Below are 16149 nucleotides of genomic sequence, written 5' to 3' on the forward strand. Positions count from 1 at the left end.
ATCCATTATTAAGGAAGTAGTAGCAGGACATTTAGAAAATTATAACACAATCGAGTAGAGTCATCATGGTTTTCTGAAAGGGAAATAGCGTTTGACAAATTTATTAGAGTTCTTTGAGGATGTAACGAGCTGGGTGGATAAAGGAGAACCAATAGATGTGTATTTGTATTTCTAAAAGGCATTTGATAAGGTGCCACAAAAAAGGTTACTGCACAAGATAAGAGCTCACAGGGTTGGGGATAATATATTAGCATGGATAGAAGATTGGCTAACTAACAGAAAACAGAGAATCGTGATAAATGGGTCATTTTCAGGTTGGCAAACTGTAATTAGTGGGGTGCCACAGGGATCAGTGCTGGGGCCTCAACGATTTACAATCTATATTAATGATTTGGATGAAGGGACCGAGTGTATTGCTGACGATACAAAGATAGGTGGGAAAGCAAGTTGTGAGGAGGACATAAAAGGCCCAAGTTTGAACTGTTCATTAGAACGGCACACCTCCGAGCCTTGTGCCTATTTTTTTTTAGAATTAAAAGTGCGCCTAAAAAGTACCTCGCTATTTTGAATTGTCTGCAGGCCTCCATTCCAGTCGGTGCAGCGCAGCTTGAGCTGTGGGGGGGCGGAGCTATTGACGTGCTGTGTCTACACAGCCGGCATGGGGGCGGGGCTAGGGCCCAGCATGTCTTGAGTGCCGGCAGCGTTGTGCATGCGCGTTGGAGCGTGCACACATGCGCAATGGCACAGAAACATTGGCTGGGTGAGTGCTTTCCCGCCCCAGGCCCTGGCCGAAGATATGCTGCTGCGTGATTTTCTTTGCTGCTGGGTGAACGATTTCCAGCCCCTGGCTGAACGGAGAGGCGCTGCGTGCTGCAGTAGGTGAGGTGGGGACTTTTTTATTTATTGATTGATTGATTTTTTAATTTTTTGAATGATTGATTGATCATTTTTATTGATGATGGTTCTTTTTTTTTTTTTAAAGTGAAGGTGTTTAGTGCTCTCTCTTTCTCCCCCCTCCCAACCCGCCAAAAAATCTCTGGCTAGCTGCGCTGATTTCTTAACTCTATACAAGGTTTTTCCTGGCGTACAAAAGTGGACACTTACTCCGTTCTAATTTAGTTTGGAGTAACTTTTCGCAGTTCAAACTTGCAAAACAGGTGTAAGTGGCTGGACACGCCCCCTTTTGAAAAAAAACTGAACTAAAACGAAACTAAACTAACTCACTAGAACTGGAGCAAACTAAATGTGGAGAATTGCAATTTCTAGGATACTCCAAAACAAACTAGTTGCTCTAAAAAAAAAAGGAGCAAATCCAGTTTAAACTTGGGTCCTTAAGAGTCTGCAAAAGGATATAGATAGGTTAAGGCAAAACTGTGGCAGATGGTGTATAATGGGGGGGAAATGTGAGGTTATCCACTTTTTATTAAATATTTAAATGGAGACAGACTACAGAATGCTGTGGTACAGAGGGATCTGGGTGTCCTCATACATGAAACACAAAAAGTTAGTATGCAGGTACAGCAAGTAGTTAGGAAGGTAAATGGAATGTTGGCCTTTATTTGCAAGGGGGATGGATTATAAAAGTATGGAAGTCTTGCTACAACTATACAGGGCATTGGTGAGACCACATCTAGAGTACTGCATACAGTTTTGATCTCCTTATTTAAGAAGGGATATACTTGCATTGGAGGCAGTTCAGAGAAGGTTGATTCCTGGGATGAAGGGTTGTCTTATGAAGAAAGGTTTAGCAGGTTGCGTCTATACTCATTGGAGTTTAGAAGAATGAGAGGTAATCTTATTGAAACATACAAGATTCTGAGGGGGTTTGACAGGGTAGATGCTGAGAGAATGTTGCCCCTCGTAGGGGAAATCTAGAACTAGGGGGCATAGTTTCAGAATAAGGGGTCGCCCATTTAAGACGGAGATGAGGAGAAATTTCTTCTCTCAGAAGGTCGTGAATCTTTGGAATTCTCTACCCGAGAGAGCTGTGGAAGCGGAGTCATTGAACATATTCCAGGCTGAGATAGACAGATTCTTGAACTATAGGGGAGTCAAGGGTTATGGGGAACCGGCAGGAAAGTGGAGTTGAGGCCAAGATCAGATCAGCCATGATATTATTGAATGGTGGAGCAGGCTCGAGGAGTCGTATGGCCTACTCTTGCTCATATTTCATGTTCTTGTGTACTAAGACTGATATGTACTGGTCCCCGAGGTTGAAGATGACATGCATTTTATGCTCAATAAGGGGTCAAGTTTCAGCCTGAGTTGCTACTATTTTTTTGGAGCAACTAATTTAGAATGGAGTATCTTAAAAATTGCAATTCTCGGCCTTTAGTTTGCTCCAGTTCTAGTCAGTTAGAACAGTTTCATTTTAAAACAGATTTCTTTTCAAAAGGGGGCATGTCTGGCCACTTACGCCTGTTTTGCAAGTTTAGGCAGCAAAAACTTACTCCAAACTAACTTAGAATGGAGTAAGTGTAGATTTTTGCACGCTCAAAAAAACCTTGCCTACACTTAGAAAATCAGGCGTAGGGAGTGAGGGGTGGGGTTAACAACCACTAAACACTTCACTTTTACAAATAAAGAGCCATCATCAATAATAAATAAACCAATAAACCAATCCAAATAAATTAAATTTTTTTTAAATATTAAAAATCACAATAAATAAAAAAATTATTTCTACTCACCTACTGCAGCACCAGGGAGAAGAGGGGAAGAGAAGATGATGGGGGGGGGGGGGGCGGCGAAGAGAAGATGATGGGGGGGGGGGAAGAGAAGATGATGGGGGGGGGGGAAGAAGAGAGATGATGGGGGGGGGGGGGAAAGAGAAGATGATGGGGGGGGGGAAGAAGAGAGATGATGGGGGGGGAGGGGAGAGAGAGAAGATGATGGGGGGGGGGAGGGAAGAGAGAGAAGATGATGGGGGGGGGGAGGGAAGAGAGATGATGGGGGGGAGGGGGAGAGAGAGAAGATGATGGAGGGGGGGGAGGGAAGAGAAGATGATGGGGGGGGAAAGAGAAGATGATGGGGGGGGAAAGAGAGAAGATGATGGGGGGGGAAAGAGAGAAGATGATGGGGGGGGGGGAAGAAGAGAGATGATGGGGGGGGAGGGGAGAGAGAGAAGATGATGGGGGGGGGGAGGGAAGAGAGAGAAGATGATGGGGGGGGGGAGGGAAGAGAGATGATGGGGGGGAGGGGGAGAGAGAGAAGATGATGGAGGGGGGGGAGGGAAGAGAAGATGATGGGGGGGGAAGAGAGAAGATGATGGGGGGGGAAAGAGAGAAGATGATGGGGGGGAAAGAGAGAAGATGATGGGGGGGGGGGGGGGAAGAGAAGATGATGGGGGGGGGGAAAGAGATGATGGGGGGGGGGGGGAAAGAGAAGATGATGGGGGGGGGGGAAAGAGAAGATGATGGGGGGGGGGAAAGAGAAGATGATGGGGGGGGGGGGAAGAGAAGATGATGGGGGGGGGGGAAAGAGAAGATGATGGGGGGGGGGAAGAGAAGATAATGGGGGGGGAAAGAGAAGATGATGGGGGGGGGGAAGAGAAGATGATGGGGGGGGGGGAAGAGAAGATGATGGGGGGGGGAAGAAGATGGGGGGGGGGGAAGAAGATGGGGGGGGGAGAAGATGGGGGGGAGGAAGAAGATGGGGGGGAGGAAGAAGATGGGGGGGGAGGAAGAAGATGGGGGGGAGGAAGAAGATGGGGGGGGAGGAAGAAGATGGGGGGGGAGGAAGAAGATGGGGGGGAGGAAGAAGATGGGGGGGGAGGGAAGAAGATGGGGGGGGAGGAAAAAGATGGGGGGGAGGAAGAAGATGGGGGGGGAGGAAGAAGATGGGGGGGGAGGAAGAAGATGGGGGGGGAGGAAGAAGATGGGGGGGGAGGAAGAAGATGGGGGGGGAGGAAGAAGATGGGGGGGAGGAAGAAGATGGGGGGGGAGGAAGAAGATGGGGGGGGAGGAAGAAGATGGGGGGGGAGGAAGAAGATGGGGGGGGAGGAAGAAGATGGGGGGGAGGAAGAAGATGGGGGGGGAGGAAGAAGATGGGGGGGGAGGAAGAAGATGGGGGGGGAGGAAGAAGATGGGGGGGGAGGAAGAAGATGGGGGGGGAGGAAGAAGATGGGGGGGGAGGAAGAAGATGGGGGGGGAGGAAGAAGATGGGGGGGGAGGAAGAAGATGGGGGGGAGGAAGAAGATGGGGGGGGAGGAAGAAGATGGGGGGGGAGGAAGAAGATGGGGGGGAGGAAGAAGATGGGGGGGGAGGAAGAAGATGGGGGGGAGGAAGAAGATGGGGGGGAGGAAGAAGATGGGGGGGGAGGAAGAAGATGGGGGGGAGGAAGAAGATGGGGGGGGAGGAAGAAGATGGGGGGGGAGGAAGAAGATGGGGGGGGAGGAAGAAGATGGGGGGGGAGGAAGAAGATGGGGGGGGAGGAAGAAGATGGGGGGAGGAAGAAGATGGGGGAGGAAGAAGATGGGGGGGGAGGAAGAAGATGGGGGGGGAGGAAGAAGATGGGGGGGGAGGGAGAAGAAGATGGGGGGGAGGAAGAAGATGGGGGGGAGAAAGAAGATGGGGGGGGAGAAAAGAAGATGGGGGAGGGAAGAAGATGGGGGAGGGGAGAAAAGAAGATGGGGGAGGGGAGAAAAGAAGATGGGGGAGGGGAGAAAAGAAGATGGGGGAGGGGAGAAAAGAAGATGGGGGAGGGGAGAAAAGAAGATGGGGGAGGGAGAAAAGAAGATGGGGGAGGGGAGAAAAGAAGATGGGGAGGGGAGAAAAGAAGATGGGGGAGGGGAGAAAAGAAGATGGGGGAGGGGAGAAAAGAAGATGGGGAGGGGAGAAAAGAAGATGGGGAGGGGAGAAAAGAAGATGGGGGAGGGGAGAAAAGAAGATGGGGGAGGGGAGAAATGAAGATGGGGAGGGGAGAAAAGAAGATGGGGAGGGGAGAAAAGAAGATGGGGAGGGGAGAAAAGAAGATGGGGAGGGGAGAAAAGAAGATGGGGAGGGGAGAAAAGAAGATGGGGAGGGGAGAAAAGAAGATGGGGAGGGGAGAAAAGAAGATGGGGAGGGGAGAAAAGAAGATGGGGGAGGGGAGAAATGAAGATGGGGGAGGGGAGAAATGAAGATGGGGAGGGGAGAAAAGAAGATGGGGAGGGGAGAAAAGAAGATGGGGAGGGGAGAAAAGAAGATGGGGAGGGGAGAAAAGAAGATGGGGAGGGGAGAAATGAAGATGGGGAGGGGAGAAATGAAGATGGGGAGGGGAGAAAAGAAGATGGGGTGGGGAGAAAAGAAGATGGGGAGGGGAGAAAAGAAGATGGGGAGGGGAGAAAAGAAGATGGGGGAGGGGAGAAAAGAAGATGGGGGAGGGGAGAAAAGAAGATGGGGGAGGGGAGAAAAGAAGATGGGGGAGGGGAGAAAAGAAGATGGGGGAGGGGGAGAAAAGAAGATGGGGGTGGGGAGAAAAGAAGATGGGGGTGGGGGGAGAAAAGATGGGGGGAGGGGAGGGGAGAAAAGAAGATGCCAGGATGCTGCCGCCGTCTCTTCGGGCGTGGCCCACCCCAGCAAGATGCAGGGCGGGCGGACCCCGCCGACGACAAGGAAGCCGGGCCCCGCCAAGGACTTCGGGCGGGGCCCGCACGCAGCCGATGCCAAGCTGCCGACGCCTCGGGCGTGGCCCGCCCTCAGCGAGAGGCCGGGCGGGCAGGCCCCGCCGCCGAGGTAAGATACGCAGGCCACTCGGCCGGGGATAGGGGCGACGTCCCTTCAGCCTGGGATAGGGTCGTCGCCCCGGAGACAGGATGCCGGCAGCTACTGCGCACGCGCACAGCCTCCACTGCACACGCGCGCAGCTGCCGGAACTGTTTTCGGCGCAGTCTGTGGCTCCGCCCCCAGCAGCTCCTGCTGTGCAGCGCCGAGGTGGAATTGGGCCTACAGCTATCTGAGAATCGCGAGGTAAGTATTCGGCCCAATTTGTTTTCTATAAATTAGGCGGGCCTCTCCGACGTGCGCCATTCTAGCGGGCGGCTGAAACTTCACCCCTATCATTCTACATCCACATTAATATAGATAGCAATAATCTGGACAGGAAATAAGAAGAGTTTTGAATTCCCTTTGTTTGGTGAGGCATGCACAACATTAATTGTAATGCTGAATGGGGTGAACGATTACCTTTCATTGCACAGTTCTTTCCCATTCAATTCATAGACTGCATCATCAGCATCTCTGTGATCTTCAAATTCCTGGAACAGAACAACTGGTTGCAAATTAGCTTTCTAACAGGTAGGTGCACAAGGAATGAGTCATCAAGTTTCACTAGCCAAAAATCACTTTGCACTTACCACAAAACCAAAACCATTTTTTAAGTTGATTTCTCGAATGCGTCCATATCCCTTGAAAAACCTCTCAACATCCTTCTCTCGGGCATGAGGGCTCAAGCGACCGATGAATACTCGGCAACTCATTTTAACTCAGATGTAGTTGAACCTGCTTTTGTTAAAACATTAAACATATAAAAATATTAAATTCAAAACAGAACACAGCACTTGCTAAGGAAAATAAAACCAACACATTTTGCAATTTACATTTTAAACTAAACTGTTAATTTATTTGAATCCTATTTTACAATGCAATTTTGCCAATTTATCAGTTACTTAAATGGGTTAAACGTGCACAGTACACTAACACCTAAAACTGAACATAACCAAACTTAAAGGGATTCTTTTCAAATTCAAACATAATTTTATCCAAGATTTACAATATCTGTTTCTTCTGTGATTAGATGCCAACATAACAATGGAAGTGATAGATTAGTAAGTTCCAAACTAAATCTTTGCCTAGCTATTCCAAGTTATAAAAAGAAAATAGTACAACTAATCAAACGACAGGAAATTAAATGAAGAAACCAAATGGTTTTCTTGTAAGCCATCACATCATAGTTTCATTGACCATGCAATGAAAGAAGTCAAATTTAGCGTGGCATCATATTGTAAATGCAAGGGATGCAAAATTCACTAAGTCAAAAATTAATGGCTAACTATTTGGGTTGGGGCTGTTTCTACAGGAAAGAATCGGTCACTGGAGATGTTCCCATGAGGCAGCTATAACATTTGCATAGCTCATATGGAACCTCCAGTGGTAGAAATCAGTTACTGCAGTGATACAGGACTAAATAATCCAATACTTACACTTAAAAAGACTGCAATATTTATGACATTGCAAAGGGATTGTAAATCAAGAATCTAGAACTACTGGACAGCGGGGCTAGATGACGGCAAAAGGTTGGTACGCCAAAGGAACAACTTTAAAATGTGCCACGCAGGCACATTGGGAGCTTGCACTGGCACTGAAAAGAGTTCACAAGTCCATCCAGGCCAGTTGCATTCCCATCATCACAGTTCCATGTCTACTACTCTTGGACTAGCTGACCGGAGTTAATTACTACATTAGACACAGTGCATAATTTTGACATAAAATAATTTCCTCCTCTTCTGGCCATCATGGTTCAATAAAAAGAGCTGAACCTCCATTGTACAAATCTCAATTTTGATTTAGTTGGTAAAAAAAAGATGGCATATTACTAATAGCAAACATGTAAATTAGGAGTTAGGTTGGGCTGCAATATCGTTTCCGGAGATCGAAAACTTCTGCATAAATTATCAGCCATCTTGAGTATGTTGGCTTTAAGCTCTACCACTCTTAACAAGGCTACCATTGAAACTTGCTACTCTTGATTTGACACAGTCTATGCAAGTATTCAGTTATAAACAAAAAAATACATGAACATTATCTGGGACAGGTACAAATGAGCTTTTACCAGCAACTAGGAAACGTACATCCAGTTTCAAGGCTGTACAGAAAAACAGCTAGAAAAGAACAGCTGATTCTCGTCAGACCAGATTGGTATCCAGAGTCTTCAATGCCACAGTTCTGGCATACCTGCAGTACACAGATGAGCAAAGCAACTGGATTTCCATACTCTAGCAATTTATTATATAACAATCTGGACTAGGGCCAGTCCACAGTGAGGCCCTGTTTCTGCGAGTCTCATTTACTCTTTTTTCTTTCTCTGTAACAAAAAATAAATTAAAAAAAAATCTTTAATGTGAAAAGAAGAGGATCTTTATTAATTCCTCTCTTTCTTTATCCATCTTCTTCCATTTTCTTGGTTGCAGGTTTAGTTTCACTATCCCGTGTTTTTCTTCTCCATTTCTGTTTCTCCAATTAGTCCCAAACCATTTTAATATGCCCACTATCCCACAACATTATCCTGTTCACCGACAAAGATGCATGCATGCTACTTCCACAATGGTGGCATCACAACAGCCACTGTATCTCCATCATGAGCATATTATTTTGCATAGATTTTAAATGTACTCTGAAAATGCAATCATTAGAAATCATCAAAACCATTTTATACAGGAATTAGTCTTAATACATAAGTTACTTGAAGTTATTACAGACACTAATATGGATGGACAGGTAAAGCTTGGTACAAAGTCCTTTCAGGACTCACTTCAAAGATGTAGAAAATCTTTAGTCAAATTGCAATCTTAAACAATGAAATCGGGTCAAATCTCAAAGAAAAATGTAATTGCAGTTTTCAGAGAAACCCAGCGATGCAGATCAATCCAACATAATCAGTTGATAAAAGTTTACAATACATTGTCAGTATATGCAACCCCTCCCACACGTACTGACAAGTGGTACCTGCAGTATACATTTTTCTAACTTTGCAATGTACAGTTTAATATAATTGTTTTTCTTATTCATGACTCATTGCATTCCCTGCTGCTTTTCATGCACTAATCACTGATATTAAATATTATTCAATTTCCTGAGAACTGAAAATAAAAGGTGGCAAATTGTTGTTTGGATCATGATGAACTACAAAATATTTAAAACATGTCTAGAATAGAACATGCATACAATGGGAACGAACAGAAATGGATCCTACCCAGGATTCAACACATCCATAATATATATACCTTGACGCCAACACTGATCGTACGTTTAAAATGGACACTATTTTCACTCAAAAGTGATGATCCAAGCTTTGAGGTTCTGCTGTGTTGTTGGAATTAGATTAAAACTTATTTTCAGTTCCAGTTTGTCTAATAGTGAAGCACCTCACTTTTAGACACAGTTTAGTTTAAATTTTAAAAACACTCAGCTGAGGCTGTGAACTGCTCACTCCAGAGTCCGACACTAAAAGATGCACTAGAGCAAATTGTCAGCATCTCATCAGAACGTTTGACACGGAGTGCAAAAATAAGGGACAATTTTAATGAAGTTTAAAAAAGGTTACTGCATAGTATTTTCCTTTTGAAAGTGTAGACATAGTAATATTTCTAGACAGTTACGTATACGTAGAAACAATTTGTAGCAGTAGATAGAAAAATGTCTTGATATGGCTAAGCACACAACATGCATTTAAATAAATGGACACATATCTACTTGATCAAGACTTCCCCCTCTATGACTAACTTCATCTCCAATACCAAAGTTTTTGAAGCACTGCACCATTAGTTCAAAAACGATTAGAGGTCATATAGACCAGTGTTGTCCAATACGTTAGCCACATGTGACTAATTGGGAATCCATAGAGTCATAGAACCACAGACGGAGGATAATCGGCACGTCGAGCTGGTACTGGCTCTCTGCAAGAGCACTTCAGCTAGTTCCACTTCTCCTCGCTTTCCCTGTAGCCCTGCAATTTTTTTTTTCCTTGAGGTACTTACCCAATTCTCGATTGAATCTGCCTCCACCACCCTTTCAGGCAATGAATTCCAGATCCTAACCGCTCACTGCGTAAAAATGTTTTTCCCCATGTCGCCGTTGGTTTTTCTGCCAATCACCTTAAATCTGTGTCCCCTGGTTCTCGACCCTTTCGCCAATGGGAATAGTTTTTCTCTATCTACTCTTTCTAGACCCCTCATGATTTTGAACACTTATCAAATCTTTTCTCAATCTTCTCTGCTCGAAGGAGAACAATTCCAGCTTCTCCAGTCTATCCATGTAACGGAAGTTCCTCATCCCTCGAACAATTCTTGTAAATCTTTTCTGCATCCTATCTAAGGTCTTCACATACTTCCTAAAGTCCGGTGCCCAAAACTGAACACAATCTTCTTGTCCTGTTTGACCTTGAGCTGAGTTTTAAACTCCACATCCTGGGGAGAATTTATGATGCCCTTCGTACTTCCGGGATCTGAATGGCGCAACAAAGTCCAATAAAGCAGTTGACAATCCATGCTGGAAATGTACGCAACACCATATTGGTCCGGTCGTGTGATAGGCATCCATGGCGGCTGCCACCTGCAACAAGCACAGGCAGTATTTAAATATGGTAATCAGGGTCTTGTGTCTGAAACAGGGCCCTTGTGTCAAATTGGTGTCCTTGAGCGCCTGACAGGTCACTTCCTTAATTTGCCCAGCAAATTATGGTGGGAACAATCAGTAAGCAGATTTCACAAGCAGTACTTAGAGATCCTCACAATGGTCAAGGTAAGCACTCTCTGGTTATCTGTTTTAGGTTGCTTTTGGGCCAGGTTTTTGGCTGTTTTGGCAAGTGTTTTTGTATTTAATATTTTTGCAGAGAGGTTATGGAGGGCAATAACTGTGTCACAGGATTTGCTTGTTCTGAATTACTGAACGTGGGACTGCTGCTGGGCTTAGTATTAAACCTCCCAAATCAAGGGGAGCAGCAGCAAGGAAGGCAACAAAGACCAGAACAGGCTGCAAGGAGACGGTGAAGGAGGCAAGGGCGCAGGCGGCATTACAGCACGTGGGCATTCAGGAACAGAACATCAATACTGAACCTCTCAGAGTGTGTAAGGAGGAGGTGTTTCAACAGGGAGACAGTCACTTACCTATGCCACCTTCTGCAGTGAGAATTGGAGCCCAACACCAGGGCTGGAACGTCATTGCGTGTGGCAGCAAAGGTCATTGCAGCTTTTTATGCCTCTGGCTTCTTCCGAACTGCTTCTGGTGACATCAGCAAATTTGGTCAGCTGGCTGTGCACAGCGATCCAGGAGATCCTTGATGCACTGTTCATTACTTTCCCCATGGAGTCTGATAAGCAGCAAGAACACTGGGATTTGCCCACATTTCTGGATTTCTACGGATGCAGGGCACCATAGACTGCACTCACATAGCCCCGCGTGCTCCCCATCAAGAATCAGCTCTGTATCTCAATAGAACGCATTGCCATTCGCTCAATGTTCAACTTGTTTGTAACCCAAGTATCCAGTTTCCTGGCAGTAGACATGACGCTTTCATACAGTCCTCAACACCCTCTCTCTTCCATCCAGACCATCGGGTGGGCAGACTGGCTGCTGGGCGACAAGGGCTATTCCATAACCAACTGACTCATGACTCCTGTCAGGAACCGGGCACAGAAGCAGAGCTTCAACATTACAAGAGCCTGCAGTAACAATGGTTCTTACTGAGCAGACCATTGACATCCTGAAACAACAGTTCCAATGTCTGGACAACTCAGGAGGAGCCCTTCAGCACAGTCCAAAGTGAGTACCAAGATTCATTACCGTTGCTGCATGTTCCAAAATCTTGCCATCCAAAAGGGAGCTGCTTTGGAGCTGCCTCAAAAGGAAAAAGCGTAGCAGGAACAGAAAACAGAGGACAAGGAGCCACACGATGCCAAAGAATATCAAGGCGCAGCAGTACAGAGCTGCCAGAGCTGTAAGTCAGCATTGTATTGAGGAGATTTTCCCAGAACAATGCCCTCCCCTGACCTGAACACCAATACTCACTCTTTCCATTTGAGCTAACATATTAATGCCCACAAACAGTACAACTTCACGGGAGCTCCCATTAGATCACTCCCATCATCATCATCATAGGCAGTTCCTCGAAATCGAGGAAGACTTGCTTCCACTCTAAAAGTGAGTTCTCAGGTGACTGTACAGTCAATTGCGGGAATTACAGTCTCTGTAACAGGTGGGGCAGACAGTGGTTGAAGGAAAGGGTGGGTGGGGAGCCTGATTTGCCGCACGCTCCTTCTGCTGTCTGCGCTTGGTTCCTGAATGCTCTCGGCGACGAGACTCGAGGTGCTCAGCGCCCTCCCGGATGCTCTTCCTCCACTTTGAGCGATCTTGGGCCAGGGACTCCCAGGTGCCGGTGGGGACATTACACTTTTATCAAGGAGGCTTTGGGGGTGTCCTTGAAGTGTTTCCTCTGCCCACCTGGGGCTCGCTTGCCGTGTAGGAGTTCTGAGTAGGGCACTTGCTTAGGGAGTCTCGTGTCTGGCATGCGGACGATGTGGCCCACCCAACGGAGCTGGTCGAGTGTGGTCAGTAAGATTATGAAGACAAACAGCAATACCAAACCAAAATTCATTTTTACTTCCACCAGACTCCATTGTTGATTTCACAAATGGTTACAAGACAGTTACATATCAATAAATCGCCCTTGTTCAAAGACGCAGTGTTCACCTTGTGTGCTGTTTTACCTATTCTAGTGCTCCAATGATATGGTTCCCCTGTGGCTACAGCTTGGGAGGTATAATGCTGCTGAACGTAACAGAGGACACTTGAGATGGCCATGGTGCGCGACCAAGGAGCTGTAGATGACCTGGCTGTTGCCTGCTGGGTCTCGCTCTGGCCTGGGCAGTCTATATGGCACCAAGGGTAGTGGTCTAAAGGCTGAGGAGAGCAGGAGCGCTGTGACTGGATAGACTCCTGGGGAGTCGATGCTGCTCAGGCGATTGAGCCATTGCTCTGCGTGAGAACGGAGTGCAGGCACGCTGGGAGCCTCTTAAAGCCCCTGTTCAGGCTTTCCTTCATCAGGCTTTGCAAGTCAGTAGAGATGCTGGACCCCAGAGCTAAGAAGGCAGCAATCCGAGTGTCCATCGGCACTGTCACCAGAGGCTCCATTGCTGTGGGGCCCCCTGCAGTGCCCATAGAGCTGGCCACTCGCTCCATGTTTGACTGCATGGTTTACATGCCATGTGTGAAAACAGGACACAGTTGGAGCTGGACTCTCCATGCTCTCTGACACTGTGTGCAAGCTTGCTGGTAGGCAGTCCAGCGCACTTAGAAGGTCCTGCAGATTGCCAGTCTTCATAGAATCATAGAAAATTACAACACAGAAGGCCATTCGGCCCATCGTGTCCTTGTCGGTCGACAAAAGAGCAACCCAGTCTAATCCCACCTTCCAGCACTAAGTCCATAGCCCTGTAGGTCACGGCTCCTTAAGTGCACATCCAAGTACTTTTTAAATGTGATGAGGGTTTCTGTCTCTATTACCCTTTCAGGCAATGAGTTCCAGAGCCCCACCACCCTCTGGGTGAATTTTTTTTCCCTCATCGCCCCTCTAATCCTTCTCCCAACTACTTTAAATCTATGCCCCCTGGTTATTGACCCCTCTACTAAGGGATATAGGTACTTCCTATCCATTCTATCTAGGACCCTCAATTTTATACACCTCAATTAAATCTCCCCTCAGCCTCCTCTGTTCCAAAGAAAACAACCCCAGCCTATCCAATCTTTCCTCATAGCTAACATTTTTCAGTCCTGGCAACATCTCCTCTGGAGTCAGGTGAGGCCTCACTAAGGCCCTGTACAACTGCAGTAAGACCTCCCTGCTCCTATACTCAAATCCCCTAGCTATGAGGGCCGACATATCATTTGCGTTCTTCACCGCCTGCTGTACCTGTATGCCAACTTTCAATGACTGATGAACGACACCCAGGTCTCGTTGCACCTCCCCTTTTCCTAATCTGCCGCCATTCAGATAATACTCTGTCTTTGCGTCTTTGCCCCCAAAGTGGATAACCTCACATTTATCCACATTATACTGCATCTGCCATGCATTTGCCCACTCGCCTAACCTGCCCAAGTCACCCTGCAGCCTCCTAGCGTCCCCTTCACAGCTCACACCGCCACTGTCGAAGATACCGATTCAAGGCAAGACTCTTAACACAAGCAGACTGTCAGATTGTTAGTTTATTTTTACTTGTATACAAGGGGAGAGTGCCCTAGTCAAAGGCTTAGGGTAACAACTCTGACAATCTACAGAAATATGGAATATTTATACCCCTAAATAAACAACTATCATATGTGATGGTTCCTCTTTTTTTTTTGTAATTGTGCAGAGTTTGGCAGTTAATTTAATTACCTCATCAGTGTTATCCAATGGCTACTTGTCTTAGCTACATTTTCCTTATTTTGGGCTAACCTCTCCTTGTCCTGTACACACTGTCTGTTTTTTTTGGTTTACACATCCTTATTGTGATTATAATTAGACAGAGAAGACAGATGACCTTAGCTGCTGTGAGGTAATGCAACCCGTGGTTTCAACTGCTGACAGCTTGTTTGGTATAGTTGCTGAAGTAAGCTCTAATTCTTAGGTTGACCAAATATAATGTCCCAGCAAGCCTTGCAATCTATGGTTGCTCTTTTTCCATCTTTCCACACCACCCAGTTTAGTGTCATCTGCAAAATTGGAGATATTACACTCAATTCCTTCATCTAAATCATTGATGTGTATTGTAAAGAGCTGGGGTCCCAGCACTGAGCCCTGTGGCACTCCACTAGTCACTGCCTGCTGTTCTGAAAGGACCCGTTTATCCCGACTCTCTGCTTCCCGTCTGCCAACCAGTTCTCTATCCACGTCAGTATATTACCCCCAATACCATGTGCTTTGATTTTGCACACCAATCTCTTGTGTGGGACCCTTGTCAAAAGTCTTTTGAAAGTCCAAATACACCACATCCACTGGTTCTCCCTTGTCCACTCTACTCGTTACATCCTCAAAAAATTGCAGAAGATTTGTCAAGCATGATTTCCCCTTCATAAATCCATGCTGACTTGGACCGATCCTGTCACTGCTTTCCAAATGCGCTGCTATTTCATCCTTGATAATTGATTCCAACATTTTCCCCACTACTGATGTCAAGCTAACCAGTCTATAATTACCCGCTTTCTCTCTCCCTCCCTTTTTAAAAAGTGGTATTACATTAGCTACCCACCAATCCATAGGAACTGATCCAGAGTCTGATCACCAATGCATCCACTATTTCTAGGGCCACTTCCTTAAGTACTCTGGGATGCAGACTATCAGGCCCCGGGGATTTATCTGAAGGCGGATTAGAGCTTCTGAAGCTTAAATGGAAGAGGCATGGGTTGGAAACAAATAGTTGGCTTCTGAAAACAGCAGCAATTGCTCATATATCAATGGTTTAAAAACCTGCAGGACTTCTCTTCCAGCCTTGACAGATGCCACGCTCCCACCTGCCCACGATGTCCATCATCCGCATTTCAAGTGGGGACAGCAAATGGATGAATTGTAGACTTACTACTGTGGCTGCCTAATCCCTATTATTGTGGACCTTGCACTGCAAGAAGGAAGGAAATGTGTCAGTGTTAGAGTAGCAAGAGGTTTTGAGGACGTGCATGTCAGGGTTGAACAGTGTTGCTGGCAAGTGATAGATTGCAGAGGTGTGAGAAGGTGAAAGTAGTATATATATTCCACTAAAAATCAAGAACAAGCTAAACACTGGTGAGACACCATGGAAGAAAAAAGCCTTAATGGAAAAATTGAAGATAAGAAAAGAGCATGGACAGCAGGGAGAGTATGATAAGGGAGAATACAAAGAGATTTGGAGAGAAGTCAAAAAAACAATTAGGAAGCAAAGAGGAACTATGAAATGAAATTATCAAGGAACATAAAACAATATAGTAAAATATTTTACAGGCACTTAAATAATAAAAGGAAGGTCGGGGTGGGAATAGGGCCACTTAGGGATGGACAGGCAGCAATAGAGCGATGGCAGAAATATTAAATAATTACTTTGCTTCAGTAATTACCAGGGGGAGAGAGCAGATGGACATGACATTGAATGATGAGATTAGTAATGAGATAACTGCATTTAAAATTGATTAATTATATTAAGTAAACTAATCAAACTCGAAGAGGATAAAATCCCTGGTCCAGACCGATTACATCCACGCATTTTAAAAGAATCTAGGGAAGAGATAGCAGAGGTGTTACTACACATATTTAACAATTCATTAGAAAAAGATGTAGTGCCAGAGGACTGGCAGATAGCTAATGTAATACCTATATTTAAGAAGGGAGAAAGAACAGGACCAGGGGATATAGACCAGTCAGCTTGACATTGGTGGTCGGAAAAATATGGAA

General features: G+C 46.1%; 1 protein-coding gene across 9 annotated transcripts in view; it reads right to left on the reverse strand.

Moving 5' to 3' along the window:
* Positions 1 to 16149, reverse strand: part of LOC139263193 (serine/arginine-rich splicing factor 5-like) — a 68273-nt gene that overhangs the window by 31712 nt on the left and 20412 nt on the right. For 5 of the 9 annotated variants that reach the window (XR_011593059.1, XM_070878902.1, XM_070878901.1 and 2 more), the window contains exons 2-3: positions 6332 to 6479; positions 6162 to 6232 (exon numbers count right to left, since the gene is read on the reverse strand). Coding sequence is in view for 8 of the 9 variants with exons in the window: in XM_070878902.1 (XP_070735003.1) it covers positions 6162 to 6232; positions 6332 to 6454 (194 nt within the window). In the remaining variant the exon portion in view is untranslated. Of the gene's footprint in view, positions 1 to 6161; positions 6233 to 6331; positions 6480 to 7825; positions 7909 to 16149 lie in introns of those variants that run through there. The other 4 variants (XM_070878906.1, XM_070878904.1, XM_070878903.1 and 1 more) reach the window with 3 other exon arrangements.

Source organism: Pristiophorus japonicus, chromosome 4 (assembly GCF_044704955.1).
Source record: "Pristiophorus japonicus isolate sPriJap1 chromosome 4, sPriJap1.hap1, whole genome shotgun sequence".
Classification (NCBI taxonomy): Eukaryota; Metazoa; Chordata; class Chondrichthyes; family Pristiophoridae; genus Pristiophorus; species Pristiophorus japonicus.